The following is a 14744-nucleotide window of genomic DNA, read 5'->3' as shown; positions in this document are numbered from 1 at the left end:
TTGCATACTTAACTTTTGATGAAAAGTGCATTATTAATAAATTATAGAAGTATATTAAAACCGCGATTTAAATATAAAACGCATAATGAATATAAAAGAAATTAGTCTTTTGAAGGAATGTATTTTTTATGGATATATTAATTCAAAAAACTTTTCTGTTTAACTTTCCTAATTAACAATTCATAATGCATACATTACACACAAGCAATAAACTAAAAACGTTACGAAAGTGTATGTATTCACACATACGCGCGCGCGCACACACCACACACACACACGCACATATATATATATATATATATATATATATATATATATATATAAATTATCATATAATATGCAATATATATAATACAAAAGAATGTGTTAGAATAATTATAAATCCACTAGTATAAATGATCCTATTTATGACATATTGGCCAATCCTTAAAAGACGAAATTTATTCTATTAATAAAATAACTACACAAATATTATTCACATAATTATTTATTTATTAATCACAAAAGAGTAGAAGCGATGCTAACTAACATGGACAAATATTTCTGCCTTCTGCCTTAAGAAATTAGAGATATAATAAATATAATTCGATGTCTTTTGTTCTATATTTATATGCAAATCTCTATTTCTTATCTAGCACTAATGTTCTAATTGTTTTTCCAAAGCACCTTATTTCCACATAGTAGAGCAACATAACGAATTTATTTATTTGTTTTATAAACTCTACATACCAATTTTGTTCAATAGATGTCATTTGTTCAATAGAATCATTTCTAATTCAACAATAATGTCAAATCATTTCTAATTCAACAATTTGCATATATGTAGGTACATTAAACAATAATAAACTTGTAATGTTGTAAACTTGTATCAGCATTTTAGATTTGAAAAAGTTTGATAACTATCTATAGTAAAACTATTTGTTCCATCATAAATAACCATATCCATTAATAAATAAATAATATTATTATTACTTTTGTAGAAAATTTGTGATTATAGGCGCAATTTTTTCAGGTTCATTCAAATGTACATGATGAGTACCTTTCACTTCGTGATATTCAAATTTTTTAGCCACCAATTTTATATTATCTAATACTTTTTGATAATTTTCAGGTTGCTCGAACTTCATCCCAGGAACAGCACGAATGTTGAGGTATGCGCATTTTATACGGGATGCATATTCAAGTACTAAATCTAGAGAGAACATACCCAAAATGGCAACCTAGAAAAATAATATAAATAATCTTAATTGCATGATATTTTATATATATATATATATATATATATATATATATATATATATATATATCACATGAATATCTTAATGTATTTGTTATATAACATATTGTGTGATGAATGAATGCCTTTACCTTTAGTCTTGGGTCTCGGGAAAAGTAATATTTGCCTTGTGTGTATGATTGTTGCATGCCACGTTTCATTAATATTTCTGCTCCTTCCTTCGTTATAGAACCCTCATATGCCTTTTCCACTATGTTAATCATTTCATTGTACTCATAACATGGTACATTGTCCAATGTTAATAATTCATATTTTAAAAATTTGTCAATATAGTCTCCAGTCATTGCAGCTATTTTTGTAATGTCCCTCACGCTTGGGCTAACAATATCCAAACTTATGAGAATATCGACTTCATCTGGGTATGATGCTGCATACAAAAATGATATAGCACCACCCAATGAATGGCCAAGCAGTTTTACCTATTGTTATAATACAATTAAGTTATAATAAGCTTGCACATTAATTCAGAGCATATAAAAACATACATATATAAAATATATATTTTCTAAAGCATATTAAAAAACACATTAAAATATTCACACTAACAAAATTCATATTAATAAAACATAATATGCTTGAATGCAACACAACACGAATGCCAGACAAGTGCAAGGGTGACTGTTAGATATATGCTGTGAAAAAATGTAAATGTGATATTGTTGCATAGGTTTTTTAATCAAATTATTTAATTTATCAATAATAAATTGATTAATCGTGCGAAAGTGTGGGTAAATTCATCCATTCGCTAACCTTATCCCATTTGAAATATTTAATGACTTTACGAAGGAATATGACACCATCATAATAGACATAATAGAATTGACTCTTTGGATAATGGGAAGATAAACCATGCCCTGGCATATCCAAGCAAAGAACAGAAACATCATCAGGCATCAATGGCATTAATGTATCAAAAGTGCCTGCATTATCCTGACGACCATGCAGTGCCACTATCGGTTGGAGCTCTTTTGGGCCCCACCATTTGCCTACAGATAAGAGTCCGAAAATTAATTTTATATCTGAATTTGTTTTTTAATTTGCTATTTTTTTATCAAGATACCTATTTTTTCAATTCTGTAACAATTAGTTAAATCAGAAAAGAAAAATAATCATCCAAAATTTTTAAAAAGGCAACAAAATTACAGCTGAGAATTTCTTTTGTTCTTTATACTGGGGACTCAACACAATATATAGTTATACAACGATATTCTCTTCTACACTCTCTTTATAGTACATTTTAAATAATTAACATATATATATATATATATATATATATATAATTTATATCACGCAGAATAGTTTTAAGTTTGGATACATATTGTATTTAACAGTCAACCTTTTTAAAATATATTATTAATAATTTTGATGGAGTTAGAGCAATACAGTAATGCAATATGAATATTAAATAGTGAATTTAATGTGTTGCAGTTCAATGCTAAGGTCACTCTAAAAATGCAAATATCCAAGTTAAAATATGCATATTAAATAATCAATAGCAAAATGAATAATATAAATATTTTACATATACTTCATAAATTAAATGGTAATTGAATTTAAATTATAATAAAACCAAGCATATAAAAGCTATGTTCTCATATATCCAATATTACTTTATGTACATTTTTCATATTTAACTATAAAAATAAACATTTTAATCGTTGTATAACACTAATTTGCTAGCTAACCTTGTTCCATTTGTAATATTTAACAATTCTACGCAATGTGATAACCCCATCCCAAAATACATAGTAGAATTGTCCATAGGGTAGGTGAGAAGAAAAACCATGACCAGGAAGATCTATACTCAGTATAGCTACATTTGGCAACAATTCTGCCAAGTTGTCAAAAGTTCCTGAATTGTCTTGCCAGCCATGTATCGCCACTATAGGCTGCTCATCTGTTGATCCCCACCATTTTCCTAAATTTATCAATATGTTGCATTTACACCTAAACTTAAAGTGCAATACGATACAAGCTAGGACATCCCACAATATTATATGTTATAAAATATGTTTTAAAGATCCAAATAATCAAATTCAAATATATCATTTTGTTTCTACACATTGCATAATACTCAAGTGTTCTAAGTTCAATGTATTAATGTATAGTTTGATATTGAAATAAGATGAAGATAAAATGTAAGATATAATCCTTACTGACCACTAATGTAACCCCATGGCATTGGTATCTGAATCTCCTTGGCATCTGTAGAAGTTTATTTGTTGACATTAATTATTATACAAGTCTAAGTACATTTTACATAATACTGTAAAGTAGCATTTAACAACTCACCTTCCCTTTTACATCTATTTACAGCATTGTTAACAGAGTTCTTTCTTGTAGAATCCATTTTGATGTATAAAAATTTTCAATTCAAATTTATACTCGCTCAAAATGCTTGCAATTTCGATGAGAATATATATCTAAAAAAAGTCATAGTTATTATAGCCAAAAGATTAGATAACACTGCAAGAGCAAATTTATTTTTAAATAAATATGTATAATAGATAAGAGTCCGTCATCTTTTCTTTTGAAACTCACATATCTTTACTTAGGCGAAGATTTAGAAAAACTGAATTCATTCAGGAAAAATATTCTCTTTTGTCTTCCACTTTTTTACATATAAAGGCATTTTATACATCAGGTTATGGTATGGTGCGTGTGTGTGTGTGTATGTGTGTGTCCAATGAAAAAAGTATTCAGATCATAAATTACGCTGTGTAAAGTATCGTTACAAATCATTCGATTCATTTAATTGATCAATCAAATTTCTTTATTCTTTTGAATTAAAAATTTTTTTGCATTTTTGTAACGTCAATGAAACACATCCTTTATCTTAATTCTTTATTTTAATCTATCGAAATAAGCTGCTAGTTTAAACAAAACTGCAGTCGTAGATGATATCTTCGTTCCTCATTTCATATACATGGTGTGTTATCCATCGCGCCTAAATTATTAAATAAAAAAAAGACTATCTTATACCTTATATTAGACACAACATACACACATTTTTTTAAAAATTGTTCTTGAAATGAATACATACGTCACTGGAGAACAGTTGTTCATTTAAAGTAGGAAGGGGGAAGAACAAATGATTCAGTGACTGTGTTCCAAAATTCACTGCTAGTACAGAAAATCTATAATATAATATACACGTTGTGTGAACTATATATTTCTACTAAATTTGACAGTAAATTTTAGAACACAGCATAGATTCAAAAGATTTGCACAGAGCACATTCTATGCAAATCCTTTGAACTTTGTTGTTCACTGAATATTAAACAAGAATAAATGATGCATCATGTGCCTCATGCATGAAATGAAATGTAGCTCAAGAGAAATAGAGAGAAAGAATCGATGTATTTAATGTAAAAAAAAACAGCAATATATTGCATTCTTTTTCTATTAGAAACATAAAGCGGGGAGCACACACTTTTACATAAGCGCATAACTATAAGCATAAGAAAATTAATTGGTTCATTTTCTTATGCATACACTTGTGGACCAATTAATTTCTTTATGTTTATGGTTATGCGCTTATGCAAAAGTGTGTGCTCCCCGCTTAAGTGATTGATTTTTCTATGCATATGTAAAACGGAACATTTTCAGATTGATTAAGTTTCTCTTACATGCACAAAATATGAATAAATACAGTAAGCATAAAAAAAGAAAAGAAATTGATTTGATATATTATATTTACCTTAATTTAATGATGCAATCGAGACTTCTATTCTAGATACGTGTTTTCTTGTGTGTGCCTTTTTCTTTTCTTAAAATATAGTCATTTCACTGTCACGTATTACCATATTTTTGCATTTATGTAAAGGTCCATCTACAATGACTATAATCTTTTTGGAATTTGGGATTCACAGACAAATAGTTTTTTAAAGTTTTTCTTTTTTGAATAAAATATATCTTTATTCCTTAGCTCCTTACAATTATAAAATTCTAGTTTTTGATCTACTGTTCGGAATGACTAGTAATTTATTAATGATGAAGTTAACGATGCCTTATATACCTATACTATTAAAACGGTATCTTATTAATATAATCATGACATGGGAACACACACTTTTGCATAAACGCCTAGTCATAAGCATGAGGAAATTGATTGGTTCATTTCCTCATACATATGTGTGGACCAATCAATTTCTTTATGTTTATGCTTATGCAAAAGTATGTCTTCGCGCTTGAGACAAAGGCAGCCATTTTAAGTGAGCAGAATGCATGTGTACAATGTACACATATATATTCTGTCCAATTGTAAATGGCTGCCTTGGCTTCATTTGTCACATCGTTATTAGTAGCTAGGTATATAATATATAGAAGCTGTGTGTTATATATATATATATATATATATATATATATATATATATATATATAATTGGTTTTTGAGATAATTTAAAAGCATATCTAGAATTATTAATATATATATATGAAAAATGAATATATATATATATATATATATATATATATATGAGATTACATATGTCTATTTGATGTCTTCTAATGTCACTCTGCTACTTGGATTCTTTACTGTTTAGATATATATGCCATGATGAGTAATGAAGAATATATAGTAAAAACTGTTATTCATGCTGGAACAAAAACTATTAATTTTATACCAGGAACAAAAGTATGTATCTCTTGTCTTAACGTCTTGTTGTACAAATATACTAGTTATTTATAACCTTCATTGTTTATATTCTAGGTTATATTTCATTTCAAAACTACAAAATGTGATTTTGACAAAACATTGATAGACGATAGTAGGATGATGGGAAGTCCAATGGAACTCATATTAGGAAAAAAATTTAAGTTAGAAGTATGGGAAGCTATTGTACAAAAGATGTCATTGAATGAAGTTGCCTGTTTCAAAGTACATAAAAGTGTATGTTTGCAATATTTATTGTTATAAATATATATACTTATTCTAAAACGTGCTTTTGAAGGGTGTTTTTATGACAAATTTTGCTTTAGCTAGTGACTGCATATCCTTTTGTTTCCAAAACATTAAGAGAAGCTGATAAGCCACAGTCAGAGAAGCGTAATCATCATTGTTGTGGTGTTACCCTTCAGAATGAAGGTGTTGGTTACGCCGATTTGAATGAACTTATAAAACATCCTCAAGATCTGGAATTTACAATAGGTATAAATATAAAATCTTTTCAAAAAAAAAAATAAAGATACATTTGTTTTAATTTAAATGTAAAATGATATAAACCTAATAAAAACTATTATATTTTGTAGAACTTATCCAAGTGATATTGCCAGATGAATATGAGAAAGAATCATGGCAAATGACAGAAGATGAAAAGCTTAAAAATATTCCGCATTTAAAGGAAAAGGGAAATGCTTTGTTCAGAGAAAAAAAATATAACAGTGCAGCTGAAACATATGCAAAAGCTATTGGAATATTGGAACAACTCATGTTAGCGTAAGTTTTATTATAATGAATCATGTTTTTTAAAACTTAATTGATTAAGGTATAAAATAAAGAATATTTTGTTATACTTATATAGAATATTCTTATATACAAATTATTGGATTTTTAGTGAAAAACCAAATGATGAAGAATGGTTATCTTTGAATCAAATGAAGATACCATTACTTTTGAATTATGCACAATGTAAACTTTTAAATAAGGAATATTATTCAGTTATTGAACATTGTTCAACAGTTTTAAAAACAGAACCAGGTAATAAATTTATTTATGGGATCAGTTATATATAAAGCATATATATCTGATAGTAGAAATTTATTTTTAATTTACAGATAATGTGAAAGCGCTCTATCGAAGAGGTAAAGCATATATTAGTGTATGGGATGAAAATAATGCTATTAAAGATTTAAAGAGAGCTGCTGAAATTGATCCTTCCTTACACAATACTGTTGTGAAAGAATTACAAATATTTGCAGCAGCCATTAAAGAGAAGAACAATGCACAAAAAGAAAAATTATCAAAGATGTTTAAATAAAGGTATAAAGTTTAGTTAAAGTTTAGTTAATCTAAACTTATTGCAAAAGTAACATTAAGTCATTAAATGTAATTTTCATCAAGTCAATTTAAACCAGTTAATTTTTTTTATATATATTTTCTCGTTCAAAATGATTAAAGAGACTGGAATACAAGACTATTGCATACAATTTTCTATTGTTAAATCTAATTTTGTTATTTATACATAATATATTTACTTGAGAGAAACAAAGATGATTTGTTGCATTGATATGGATTGGTGTAACTTTTTACTTTCCAAGCAAGTATTTACAATTTAAAAGTTGTATAATATTAATGTATGACTATTACAAAACTATTAATCATTAAATGTGAATTATTTAGGCCATGTTCCGATATTAACTGTCAAGACTGAAAATCTATAATGTACATGATGAAAATTATAGATTTTCAGTACTGGCAGTAATATCGTAACACTGACTTAAAAACTACATGATTTAATATAAATATATATAAGCAAATAACATATATTTGTATTATTTATTATTATAAATAAGATATGTAAAGAAATAAAAATGTTACATTATTATTTAAATACAATTCAAGATTATGTAGAAATACTTTACAAAATTTATGTATATACTTTGTGAAATAGATATTTAAATAAAAAGTGCCATCTGTGAAATACTTTCGAAATTATTTTGAGGTTAACCAATCACATTGCGAATGAAATCGCCGATCAAAAAGCGACAGGTATCATGTTTGACATATGGCATTATTTACTGTTCAACATTTCAAATAAAAAAAAAACATGAATTGGATAATATTCTTATGAGTATAATAGTGCAATAAATATAAGGTAAATCTATAAAACATTTTATTGGATCCTTATATATATTTTCAAATAAGCTCTTATGTGTTTAACCTATATAAATCTTTATCTTTTTCTATAAAATAATTACATTGTTTACTTGGCTAATAAAGATAATATTTATTAGATATTTTTCAAATATTAATGTTTTTTTTATATAAAAATAGAATTTTTATGAAGAGATAAATGTAACTTACAAAATATAATTTGTAAGTTATATATATATATATATATATATATATGTGTGTGTATATAATGATGCAATGGTAATAAATATCTTACATGTACACATTTATATTTTAAATATATTTTATTTTTTTGTATATTTTAGATAAAACACAAAAAATATTTTAAAATGAAGTTAATATCAAGGAATATAGATAGGGATGGAAAAGGGTAAATATATTTTTTACACAATATGTGTAATATATTATAAATATCTATATTATAAAATCCTAATGTTAGAATTAATGATTTTTAGGAGCGTAGCTCTTGTTCCTGAAAATACAGAGGATATGTGGCATGCCTATAATATAATTAGTGAAGGAGACTTAGTTAGTTGTTCTACTTTTAGGTATGCTACTTTTTGTTTTATTGCAGTTGTATGATAAATTAGAATTTGTCAATAATATCTTATCAATTCTCTGTATTCAACATAGGAAAGTGCAAATGGAATCTGCAACTGGCAGTTCTAACAGTTATAGAGTTAGAACTACTCTTACAATAAGTGTAGAAAATATCGACTTTGATACACAAGCATGTGTTCTAAGGCTTAAAGGTAGAAATGTGGAAGAAAATAAATATGTTAAGGTAGAATATTTAATGATAATAATTTAGAATGTTTTTGTTTGTAAATTTATATTTTATTCTTCATATGTTAGAGTACATGAGTTTGTGAGGTTTTTTAATGAATCTTCCTATGCAGATAATTGATGCATTGTAAGATGATATACACACAATTGTTTCTGTATGCTTAATTTAAACATTTGTTAATTTTACTACACATGTTGTCAAGAAAACTAACTTGTTTAAATATATTTTGTATCCAAGCAATAGGATGATTTATGGCAAAATCTTACTGATTATAATGTATATTAATTTTAATATATACTTATCAATGTATACATTATATATATGTATACTTGGCATAATATAAATTACTATTTTAAATAGAAATAAATTATTAAATTAGTAAAAAATTTTGATATGTAATCATCTGATTTTTATTTTGTACAGATGGGGGCATATCACACATTGGATGTTGAACAAAATCGGAAGTGTACTATTGCTAAAACTAAATGGGATTCTATTTCTTTGGAGAGAGTTGACACTGCATGCGACCCTGCTCAGGTTAATAATTTGAAAAGAGAAAAGAATAATGAAATTATATAATTTGCTATGAATTATTCTTTTTATTTTATATCAGAATGCTGATGTAGCTGCTGCAATTATGCAAGAAGGCATAGCGCATATTTGTCTAATAACATCCAATATGACAATAGTTCGAGCAAAAATTGATCAAGTTATACCAAGAAAAAGGAAAGGAAATGTTTCACAACATGAAAAGGTTTGCGAGAAATATGCCAAAATTATAAATGTTATGTACTAGAAGCATGAATAGAATTTTAACTTGATGTTTTTTCTTAGGGCTTGGCACGATTTTACGAGAGCATTATGCAAGGCATATTGAGACACATTAATTTCGATCTAGTGAAATGTATTATCCTTGCCAGTCCTGGTTTTGTGAAAGATCAGTTCATGGACTACATGATACAACAAGCTGTTAAATCTGATAATAAAGTTATCTTAGAGAATAAAAGTAAATTCCTACTAGTTCATGCTAGTTCAGGTTTTAAACATTCATTAAGAGGTAGTAAATATGTATCCATGCAAAACATGAGTATGCACTTGCATGATACTATTGTTTTCATGTTATTACTATGTCTTTGTTATTGTAACAGAGGTTCTGGCTGATCCTGCTGTAGTTTCTCGAATTTCTGATACCAAAGCAGCAGGAGAAGTAAGGGCTCTAGAAACATTTTATACCACTCTACAAATGGATCCTGCTAGAGCATTTTATGGCAAGAAACATGTTGAGAAAGCTAATGCTGCTCAAGCGGTGGAAACTCTACTTATATCAGACAAGTTATTCAGGTTATTGTTTTACTTCTTCATTATTTATATTAATGTTTAAATTAAATTAATTTTACTCTATAATATATTTTATTATGTCTCTACTTGTTTTATCTAGATGTCAGGATATTGCATTAAGAAAGGAATATGTAGAGCTAGTTGAAAATGTGAAAGATTCTGGTGGCGATGTCAAAATATTTTCAAGTCTACATGTCTCGGGTGAACGTAAGTTTTATGTATAAACGGCGTTCACCACATGTACATATGTACACATGAAATATAAAATCTCCAATAAGTTTTTTGTATAAAATATATATTTATTGCGTTTTAACATATTAAAGCACGATTTTTTGCAGAATTAGATCAATTAACTGGAATAGCGGCTTTATTACGTTTTCCTATGCCGGAATTGGAAGACGAGAGTGAAGAAGGAAGCGATTCAGAAGATGATTAGAAATATGATCAATGTGTTAATTTTTTGTATATATATGTGCTATGAGCAATCAAAAATATAATAAATAGAAAAAGTAGTCTGTATTTATTTCGTAAATACAATCACCTTATATATATATATATCACATTGCTGAAAAAGATCATTTTGTACGAATTTTGCACTCAAATTTGTCGTGTTTAAATGAATATAGATGGCATCTATCTAAGAATTCGAAAATTTTACTCATAGGATAGAGTAGTATTGGATTGACCAATCAGAACAAAGAAATCTTTGTTCCGATTGGTCAATTAAACGGTATTTTATTCGATGAATAAGATTTTTGAACGCACCCTAGATTAATATTACTAAAAACAAGGCATGAACCCTCTCTTCAATCTTTACTTTTCATCTTTTTCGTTCTGGCCTCCTGGCTCGTTATTTTTGCACGTGTTCATGTATTTATTTTGCGTGCATTTAATATATGATGCATTCTATTGAATAAATTTTAATATTCAGTTATAAACTATATATCACAATGGTTGTGATAGGTAAAAAGAAGGTAAGTCGATATAATTATAATCTAATATAGATAAATGAAAGGTTATACTATATAAAATGTAATATAGATAAACAAAAGATTATATTACATAAAATTGACTCTTTCACGAAAAATTAATCAATTTAACATCATTATTCTGTGGATTAAAATTAATATAATAATATTTTTTAATAATGTGTAGTATCAAAGTGGTGAAGGGGCGCAGTTTATGACGAGGAGAACTGCTCTCAGGAAATTACAATTGACACTAAATGATTTCCGTAAGTTATGCATATTGAAGGGCATATACCCAAGAGAACCACGCAATCGTAAGAGAGCACAAAAGGGTGAACCTGGGATTAAAACTTTATATCATAAAAAAGATATTCAATTTTTGATGCACGAACCAATCATATGGAAACTAAGAGATTACAAGGTATATTTTATTGGAATTAAATGTTTATATCAAGTGTTTTAGTATTATACTTTATAAGCATATACATTATATTTTCAGATATTCAACAGGAAAATTGGGCGGGCAAAAGCAATGAAAGATTTTGCCAAAGTAAAGAGATATTTGAGTAATCATCCTACATTAAAATTGGATCATATAGTGAAAGAACGTTATCCAACATTCAAAGATGCTTTGCGTGATTTAGATGACTGTTTAACTCTTTGCTTTTTATTCAGTACATTTCCATCATTGTCTCATATACCGAGAGATCAGTCATTATTATGCAGAAGATTAACAATTGAATTCCTTCATGCTGTTATTTATGCCAAAGCATTGCGTAAAGTATTTATATCAATCAAAGGATATTATTATCAAGCAGAAATAAAAGGTCAAACAATAACCTGGATAGTACCGCATCACTTTTGTTTTGAACCTCAAGCAAAGAACGAAGTTGATTTTAAAGTCATGTCTACATTTGTAGAATTTTATGTTGTAATGCTTGGTTTCGTGAATTACAGACTGTATCATACTTTGAATTTACATTATCCTCCAAAATTAACAAATACTGGTAAGCAAAATTGCTTATTAATATATTAATATTTTTTTTTTAATAAAACAATTTTATCTTACTTTAAAAATTAAAAAAATTAATATTTTATTTTACAGGAAATATTGAGAGAACACTTGTTGATGAAGAAGCATATGTGTCAGAAAGAATAAGTGCATTGAATGTATCATTGGTCAGCTTGGATTCTTCAATACCAGCCACTGAAGATGATGAAATTGAAATAGATCAATTCTCAAATGTAAATTTAATTTAATGCTAATTTTACATTATACATATCAGACATCAGACATATATAAAACAAAAAAACATTAATTATACTTTTTAGGAGACAGACGCTGCCAAAATAGAAGCTGCTAGGCTAGAAGCTGAAAAAATAAAGAAATTGAAAAATTTGTTTAAGAATATAAAAGTTTTTATTAATAGAGAAGTACCCAGAGAACCATTAGTGTTTATCTTGCGTTGCTTTGGTGGCGAAGTTTCTTGGGATAAATTACTTTTTGTTGGTGCAACTTTTGATGAAAATGATGAAACAATAACTCATCAGATTGTAGATAGACCGAGTATGAATAAACAATATGTATCAAGGTACTATATTATATTTATATCGTATTTTATATTAAATTTTATATTATTTATCTTCTGCTTTTTTAATGCATATAACTTCTTTTCTCTCTTTTTTTTTTAGTTGTTAATACAATCTTTTTTTTAGATATTATATACAACCGCAATGGATATTTGATAGTGTAAACGCGAGAGAATTATTACCTGTGGAAAAATATTTAATGGGTGCTGTACTTCCTCCTCATCTCTCACCATTTACAGAAAATCGACAAGATCAAACTTATATTCCTCCAGAAGAACGCGCTCTTATGGATCCTGATTATAAATTAAACAATTGTAAGATTTTAATTTTAAGTATATATACGCAAATGCAAAAATTATAATTATATCTAATTATATCTAATTTATATTTGGACTTCCAGTGGAAGCAGAATCAGATGAAGAAGCAGAATCAGATGAAGAAGCAGAAAATGAGGACAAGAATGATAGTAAAGAAGAGGAAATTGAAGTTCAGGATGATCTAAGTTCAGAAAGTGATGCAGGTTCAATTGAAGAAGAGGAAGATGATGATAATGTACAGATTGCTGAAGATGAAGAAAAAAATAAAAAGAAGACACAATTGGAAAAGGTTTTATTATTTTTTTTTTATAATTACCTCTCTAATATGAGATAATATAGAGAAAATAAATTTTTGCTCATCAATAATTTATAAAATTTGCAGAAGAAGAAAATGAAGGTGCAAGTTGGTAAGATCACGAAAGAAGATCCATGGGAAAAGGCTAAACGAGAGAAGCAGGAATATCGTCTTAGAGAGAAGATGATCAAAAAGAAGCACCGCAAATTGTACAAGAGCATGATGAAAGGTCGAGAGGAAAGAGCTAAACAAATATGGCTCTTGCGAAAGAAGAGACGCATCCACGATGCTACCGAAAAAGAAAAACGAAAAGAGAAAAGGAAACAACTAAATAAGAATAAACCTGTTAAAGCATAGCAACATATAATTTAAACACAAAATAAATATGTTTTGTATTCCATTTCCTATGCATAAACAAGAAATTACAATATTGTACATTATGTTGGTTCAGTATATATTCCAATATATATTCTTATTGAAAAATAAACTTAGCTGTTAATATAGAATGTTAATATAAAATAACGTGTATAGAGTAGCGCCTATAATGTATATATATATATATGTGTGCGTGCGTGCGTGCGTGCGATGCGTGCGTGCGTGCGTGCGTGCGTGCGTGCGTGCGTGCGTGCGTGCGTGCGTGCGTGCGTGCGTGTGTAGTGTGTGTGTGTGTGCGTATATGTATGTATGTATGTGTATATATATATATATATATATATATATCTTCCTTTTATAATACAAATTAGACATATTGGGTTTTTTGTTTATTAATTAAAGTGCATGATGCAAAATCGAAATCATTTTTTCAATCACTATAGATACAGTTATGTGTAATGGTAGATATTTTTTATCTAATCTTCCCACCGGAAGCCCACGCGCCGACGATCCTGGTCTTTTCCAGCGAAGGACTCTGAAGGCCAGTCTACCCACGCATGTTGGCCCACACAGAACTTTCTATATGCATAAGTTTGATCGTGACTACACATGAGTTTAAAAGTTCAAAATCATTGCGATATTATAAAATTCTATAATATTAAAATAATATCTATAAATAAATAAATAAATAAATAATATTAAAATAATATCTATAAATAAATAATTTATATATATATATATATATATATATATATATATATATATATATACACACACATATATACAATATTTATACTTATAAAATACATATTTGTACCCAAAAAATTTATATATTTATCTTTTTTTTTAAACTTCTATGAAGTTTTTATTTTAAGTTCTCGAAATTGAATTCAACAAATGTGTATCAGAGTAGTTCTCTCTTTTATA

General features: G+C 27.5%; 4 protein-coding genes across 11 annotated transcripts; 3 read left to right on the top strand and 1 right to left on the bottom strand.

Annotated features, from left to right (window-relative positions):
* Positions 1-469: 469 nt before the first annotated feature.
* Positions 470-5305, bottom strand: LOC126858787 (probable serine hydrolase). 8 transcript variants are annotated; one of them, XM_050609367.1, is made up of 8 exons: positions 4998-5305; positions 4341-4434; positions 3839-4244; positions 3590-3720; positions 3458-3502; positions 2048-2283; positions 1369-1716; positions 470-1220 (listed from the first exon to the last, which is right to left on the bottom strand). In XM_050609367.1, the coding sequence occupies exons 4-8, from the start codon at positions 3645-3647 to the stop codon at positions 969-971; spliced, it is 939 nt and encodes a 312-aa protein (XP_050465324.1). In that variant the 5' UTR covers positions 3648-3720; positions 3839-4244; positions 4341-4434; positions 4998-5305; the 3' UTR covers positions 470-968. The 8 variants fall into 8 exon arrangements, with proteins under 8 accessions (XP_050465324.1, XP_050465327.1, XP_050465330.1 ...); XM_050609370.1 differs by having other exon boundaries at positions 3839-3908; XM_050609373.1 differs by lacking the exon at positions 2048-2283 and adding an exon at positions 2983-3215 and having other exon boundaries at positions 4998-5296.
* Positions 5306-5441: 136 nt separating this feature from the next.
* Positions 5442-7921, top strand: LOC126858786 (aryl-hydrocarbon-interacting protein-like 1). The gene is made up of 7 exons (XM_050609366.1): positions 5442-5608; positions 5842-5933; positions 6009-6188; positions 6278-6446; positions 6548-6734; positions 6853-6995; positions 7073-7921. The coding sequence occupies exons 2-7, from the start codon at positions 5853-5855 to the stop codon at positions 7273-7275; spliced, it is 963 nt and encodes a 320-aa protein (XP_050465323.1). The 5' UTR covers positions 5442-5608; positions 5842-5852; the 3' UTR covers positions 7276-7921.
* A 52-nt stretch (positions 7922-7973) lies between these two features.
* Positions 7974-10787, top strand: LOC126858858 (protein pelota). Its single transcript, XM_050609484.1, has 10 exons — positions 7974-8112; positions 8456-8520; positions 8606-8698; positions 8784-8934; positions 9361-9474; positions 9551-9691; positions 9772-9994; positions 10086-10278; positions 10376-10482; positions 10614-10787. Exons 2-10 carry the CDS (start codon positions 8480-8482, stop codon positions 10709-10711), a joined length of 1161 nt encoding a protein of 386 aa, XP_050465441.1. The 5' UTR covers positions 7974-8112; positions 8456-8479; the 3' UTR covers positions 10712-10787.
* Positions 10788-11082: 295 nt separating this feature from the next.
* LOC126859186 (pescadillo homolog) lies at positions 11083-13932 on the top strand. Its single transcript, XM_050610231.1, has 8 exons — positions 11083-11249; positions 11431-11664; positions 11743-12250; positions 12349-12488; positions 12576-12835; positions 12960-13147; positions 13234-13439; positions 13533-13932. Exons 1-8 carry the CDS (start codon positions 11226-11228, stop codon positions 13800-13802), a joined length of 1830 nt encoding a protein of 609 aa, XP_050466188.1. The 5' UTR covers positions 11083-11225; the 3' UTR covers positions 13803-13932.
* The last annotated feature ends 812 nt before the right edge of the window (positions 13933-14744 follow it).

Source organism: Cataglyphis hispanica, chromosome 2, assembly GCF_021464435.1.
Source record: "Cataglyphis hispanica isolate Lineage 1 chromosome 2, ULB_Chis1_1.0, whole genome shotgun sequence".
Lineage (NCBI taxonomy): Eukaryota > Metazoa > Arthropoda > Insecta > Hymenoptera > Formicidae > Cataglyphis > Cataglyphis hispanica.
The sequence above is the reverse complement of the archived record's forward strand: the minus strand, read 5'-3'. Positions and strand labels throughout refer to the sequence as shown.

Excerpts from the sequence above, each read along its gene's own strand:
- LOC126858787 (XM_050609367.1), bottom strand. The coding sequence starts at position 3,647 with ATGGATTCTACAAGAAAGAACTCTGTTAACAATGCTGTAAATAGATGT. Across the intron at positions 1,717-2,047 it reads AATATTTCAAATGGGATAAG|GTAAAACTGCTTGGCCATTC; the intron begins GTTAGCGAATGG and ends TTATAACAATAG. Across the intron at positions 1,221-1,368 it reads CCCGAGACCCAAGACTAAAG|GTTGCCATTTTGGGTATGTT; the intron begins GTAAAGGCATTC and ends TTATTTTTCTAG.
- LOC126858786 (XM_050609366.1), top strand. The coding sequence starts at position 5,853 with ATGATGAGTAATGAAGAATATATAGTAAAAACTGTTATTCATGCTGGA. Across the intron at positions 5,934-6,008 it reads ATTTTATACCAGGAACAAAA|GTTATATTTCATTTCAAAAC; the intron begins GTATGTATCTCT and ends TTTATATTCTAG. Across the intron at positions 6,189-6,277 it reads GTTTCAAAGTACATAAAAGT|CTAGTGACTGCATATCCTTT; the intron begins GTATGTTTGCAA and ends ATTTTGCTTTAG.
- LOC126858858 (XM_050609484.1), top strand. The coding sequence starts at position 8,480 with ATGAAGTTAATATCAAGGAATATAGATAGGGATGGAAAAGG. Across the intron at positions 8,521-8,605 it reads ATAGATAGGGATGGAAAAGG|GAGCGTAGCTCTTGTTCCTG; the intron begins GTAAATATATTT and ends AATGATTTTTAG. Across the intron at positions 10,483-10,613 it reads TCTACATGTCTCGGGTGAAC|AATTAGATCAATTAACTGGA; the intron begins GTAAGTTTTATG and ends GATTTTTTGCAG.
- LOC126859186 (XM_050610231.1), top strand. The coding sequence starts at position 11,226 with ATGGTTGTGATAGGTAAAAAGAAG. Across the intron at positions 11,250-11,430 it reads TTGTGATAGGTAAAAAGAAG|TATCAAAGTGGTGAAGGGGC; the intron begins GTAAGTCGATAT and ends AATAATGTGTAG. Across the intron at positions 12,489-12,575 it reads AAATAGATCAATTCTCAAAT|GAGACAGACGCTGCCAAAAT; the intron begins GTAAATTTAATT and ends TATACTTTTTAG.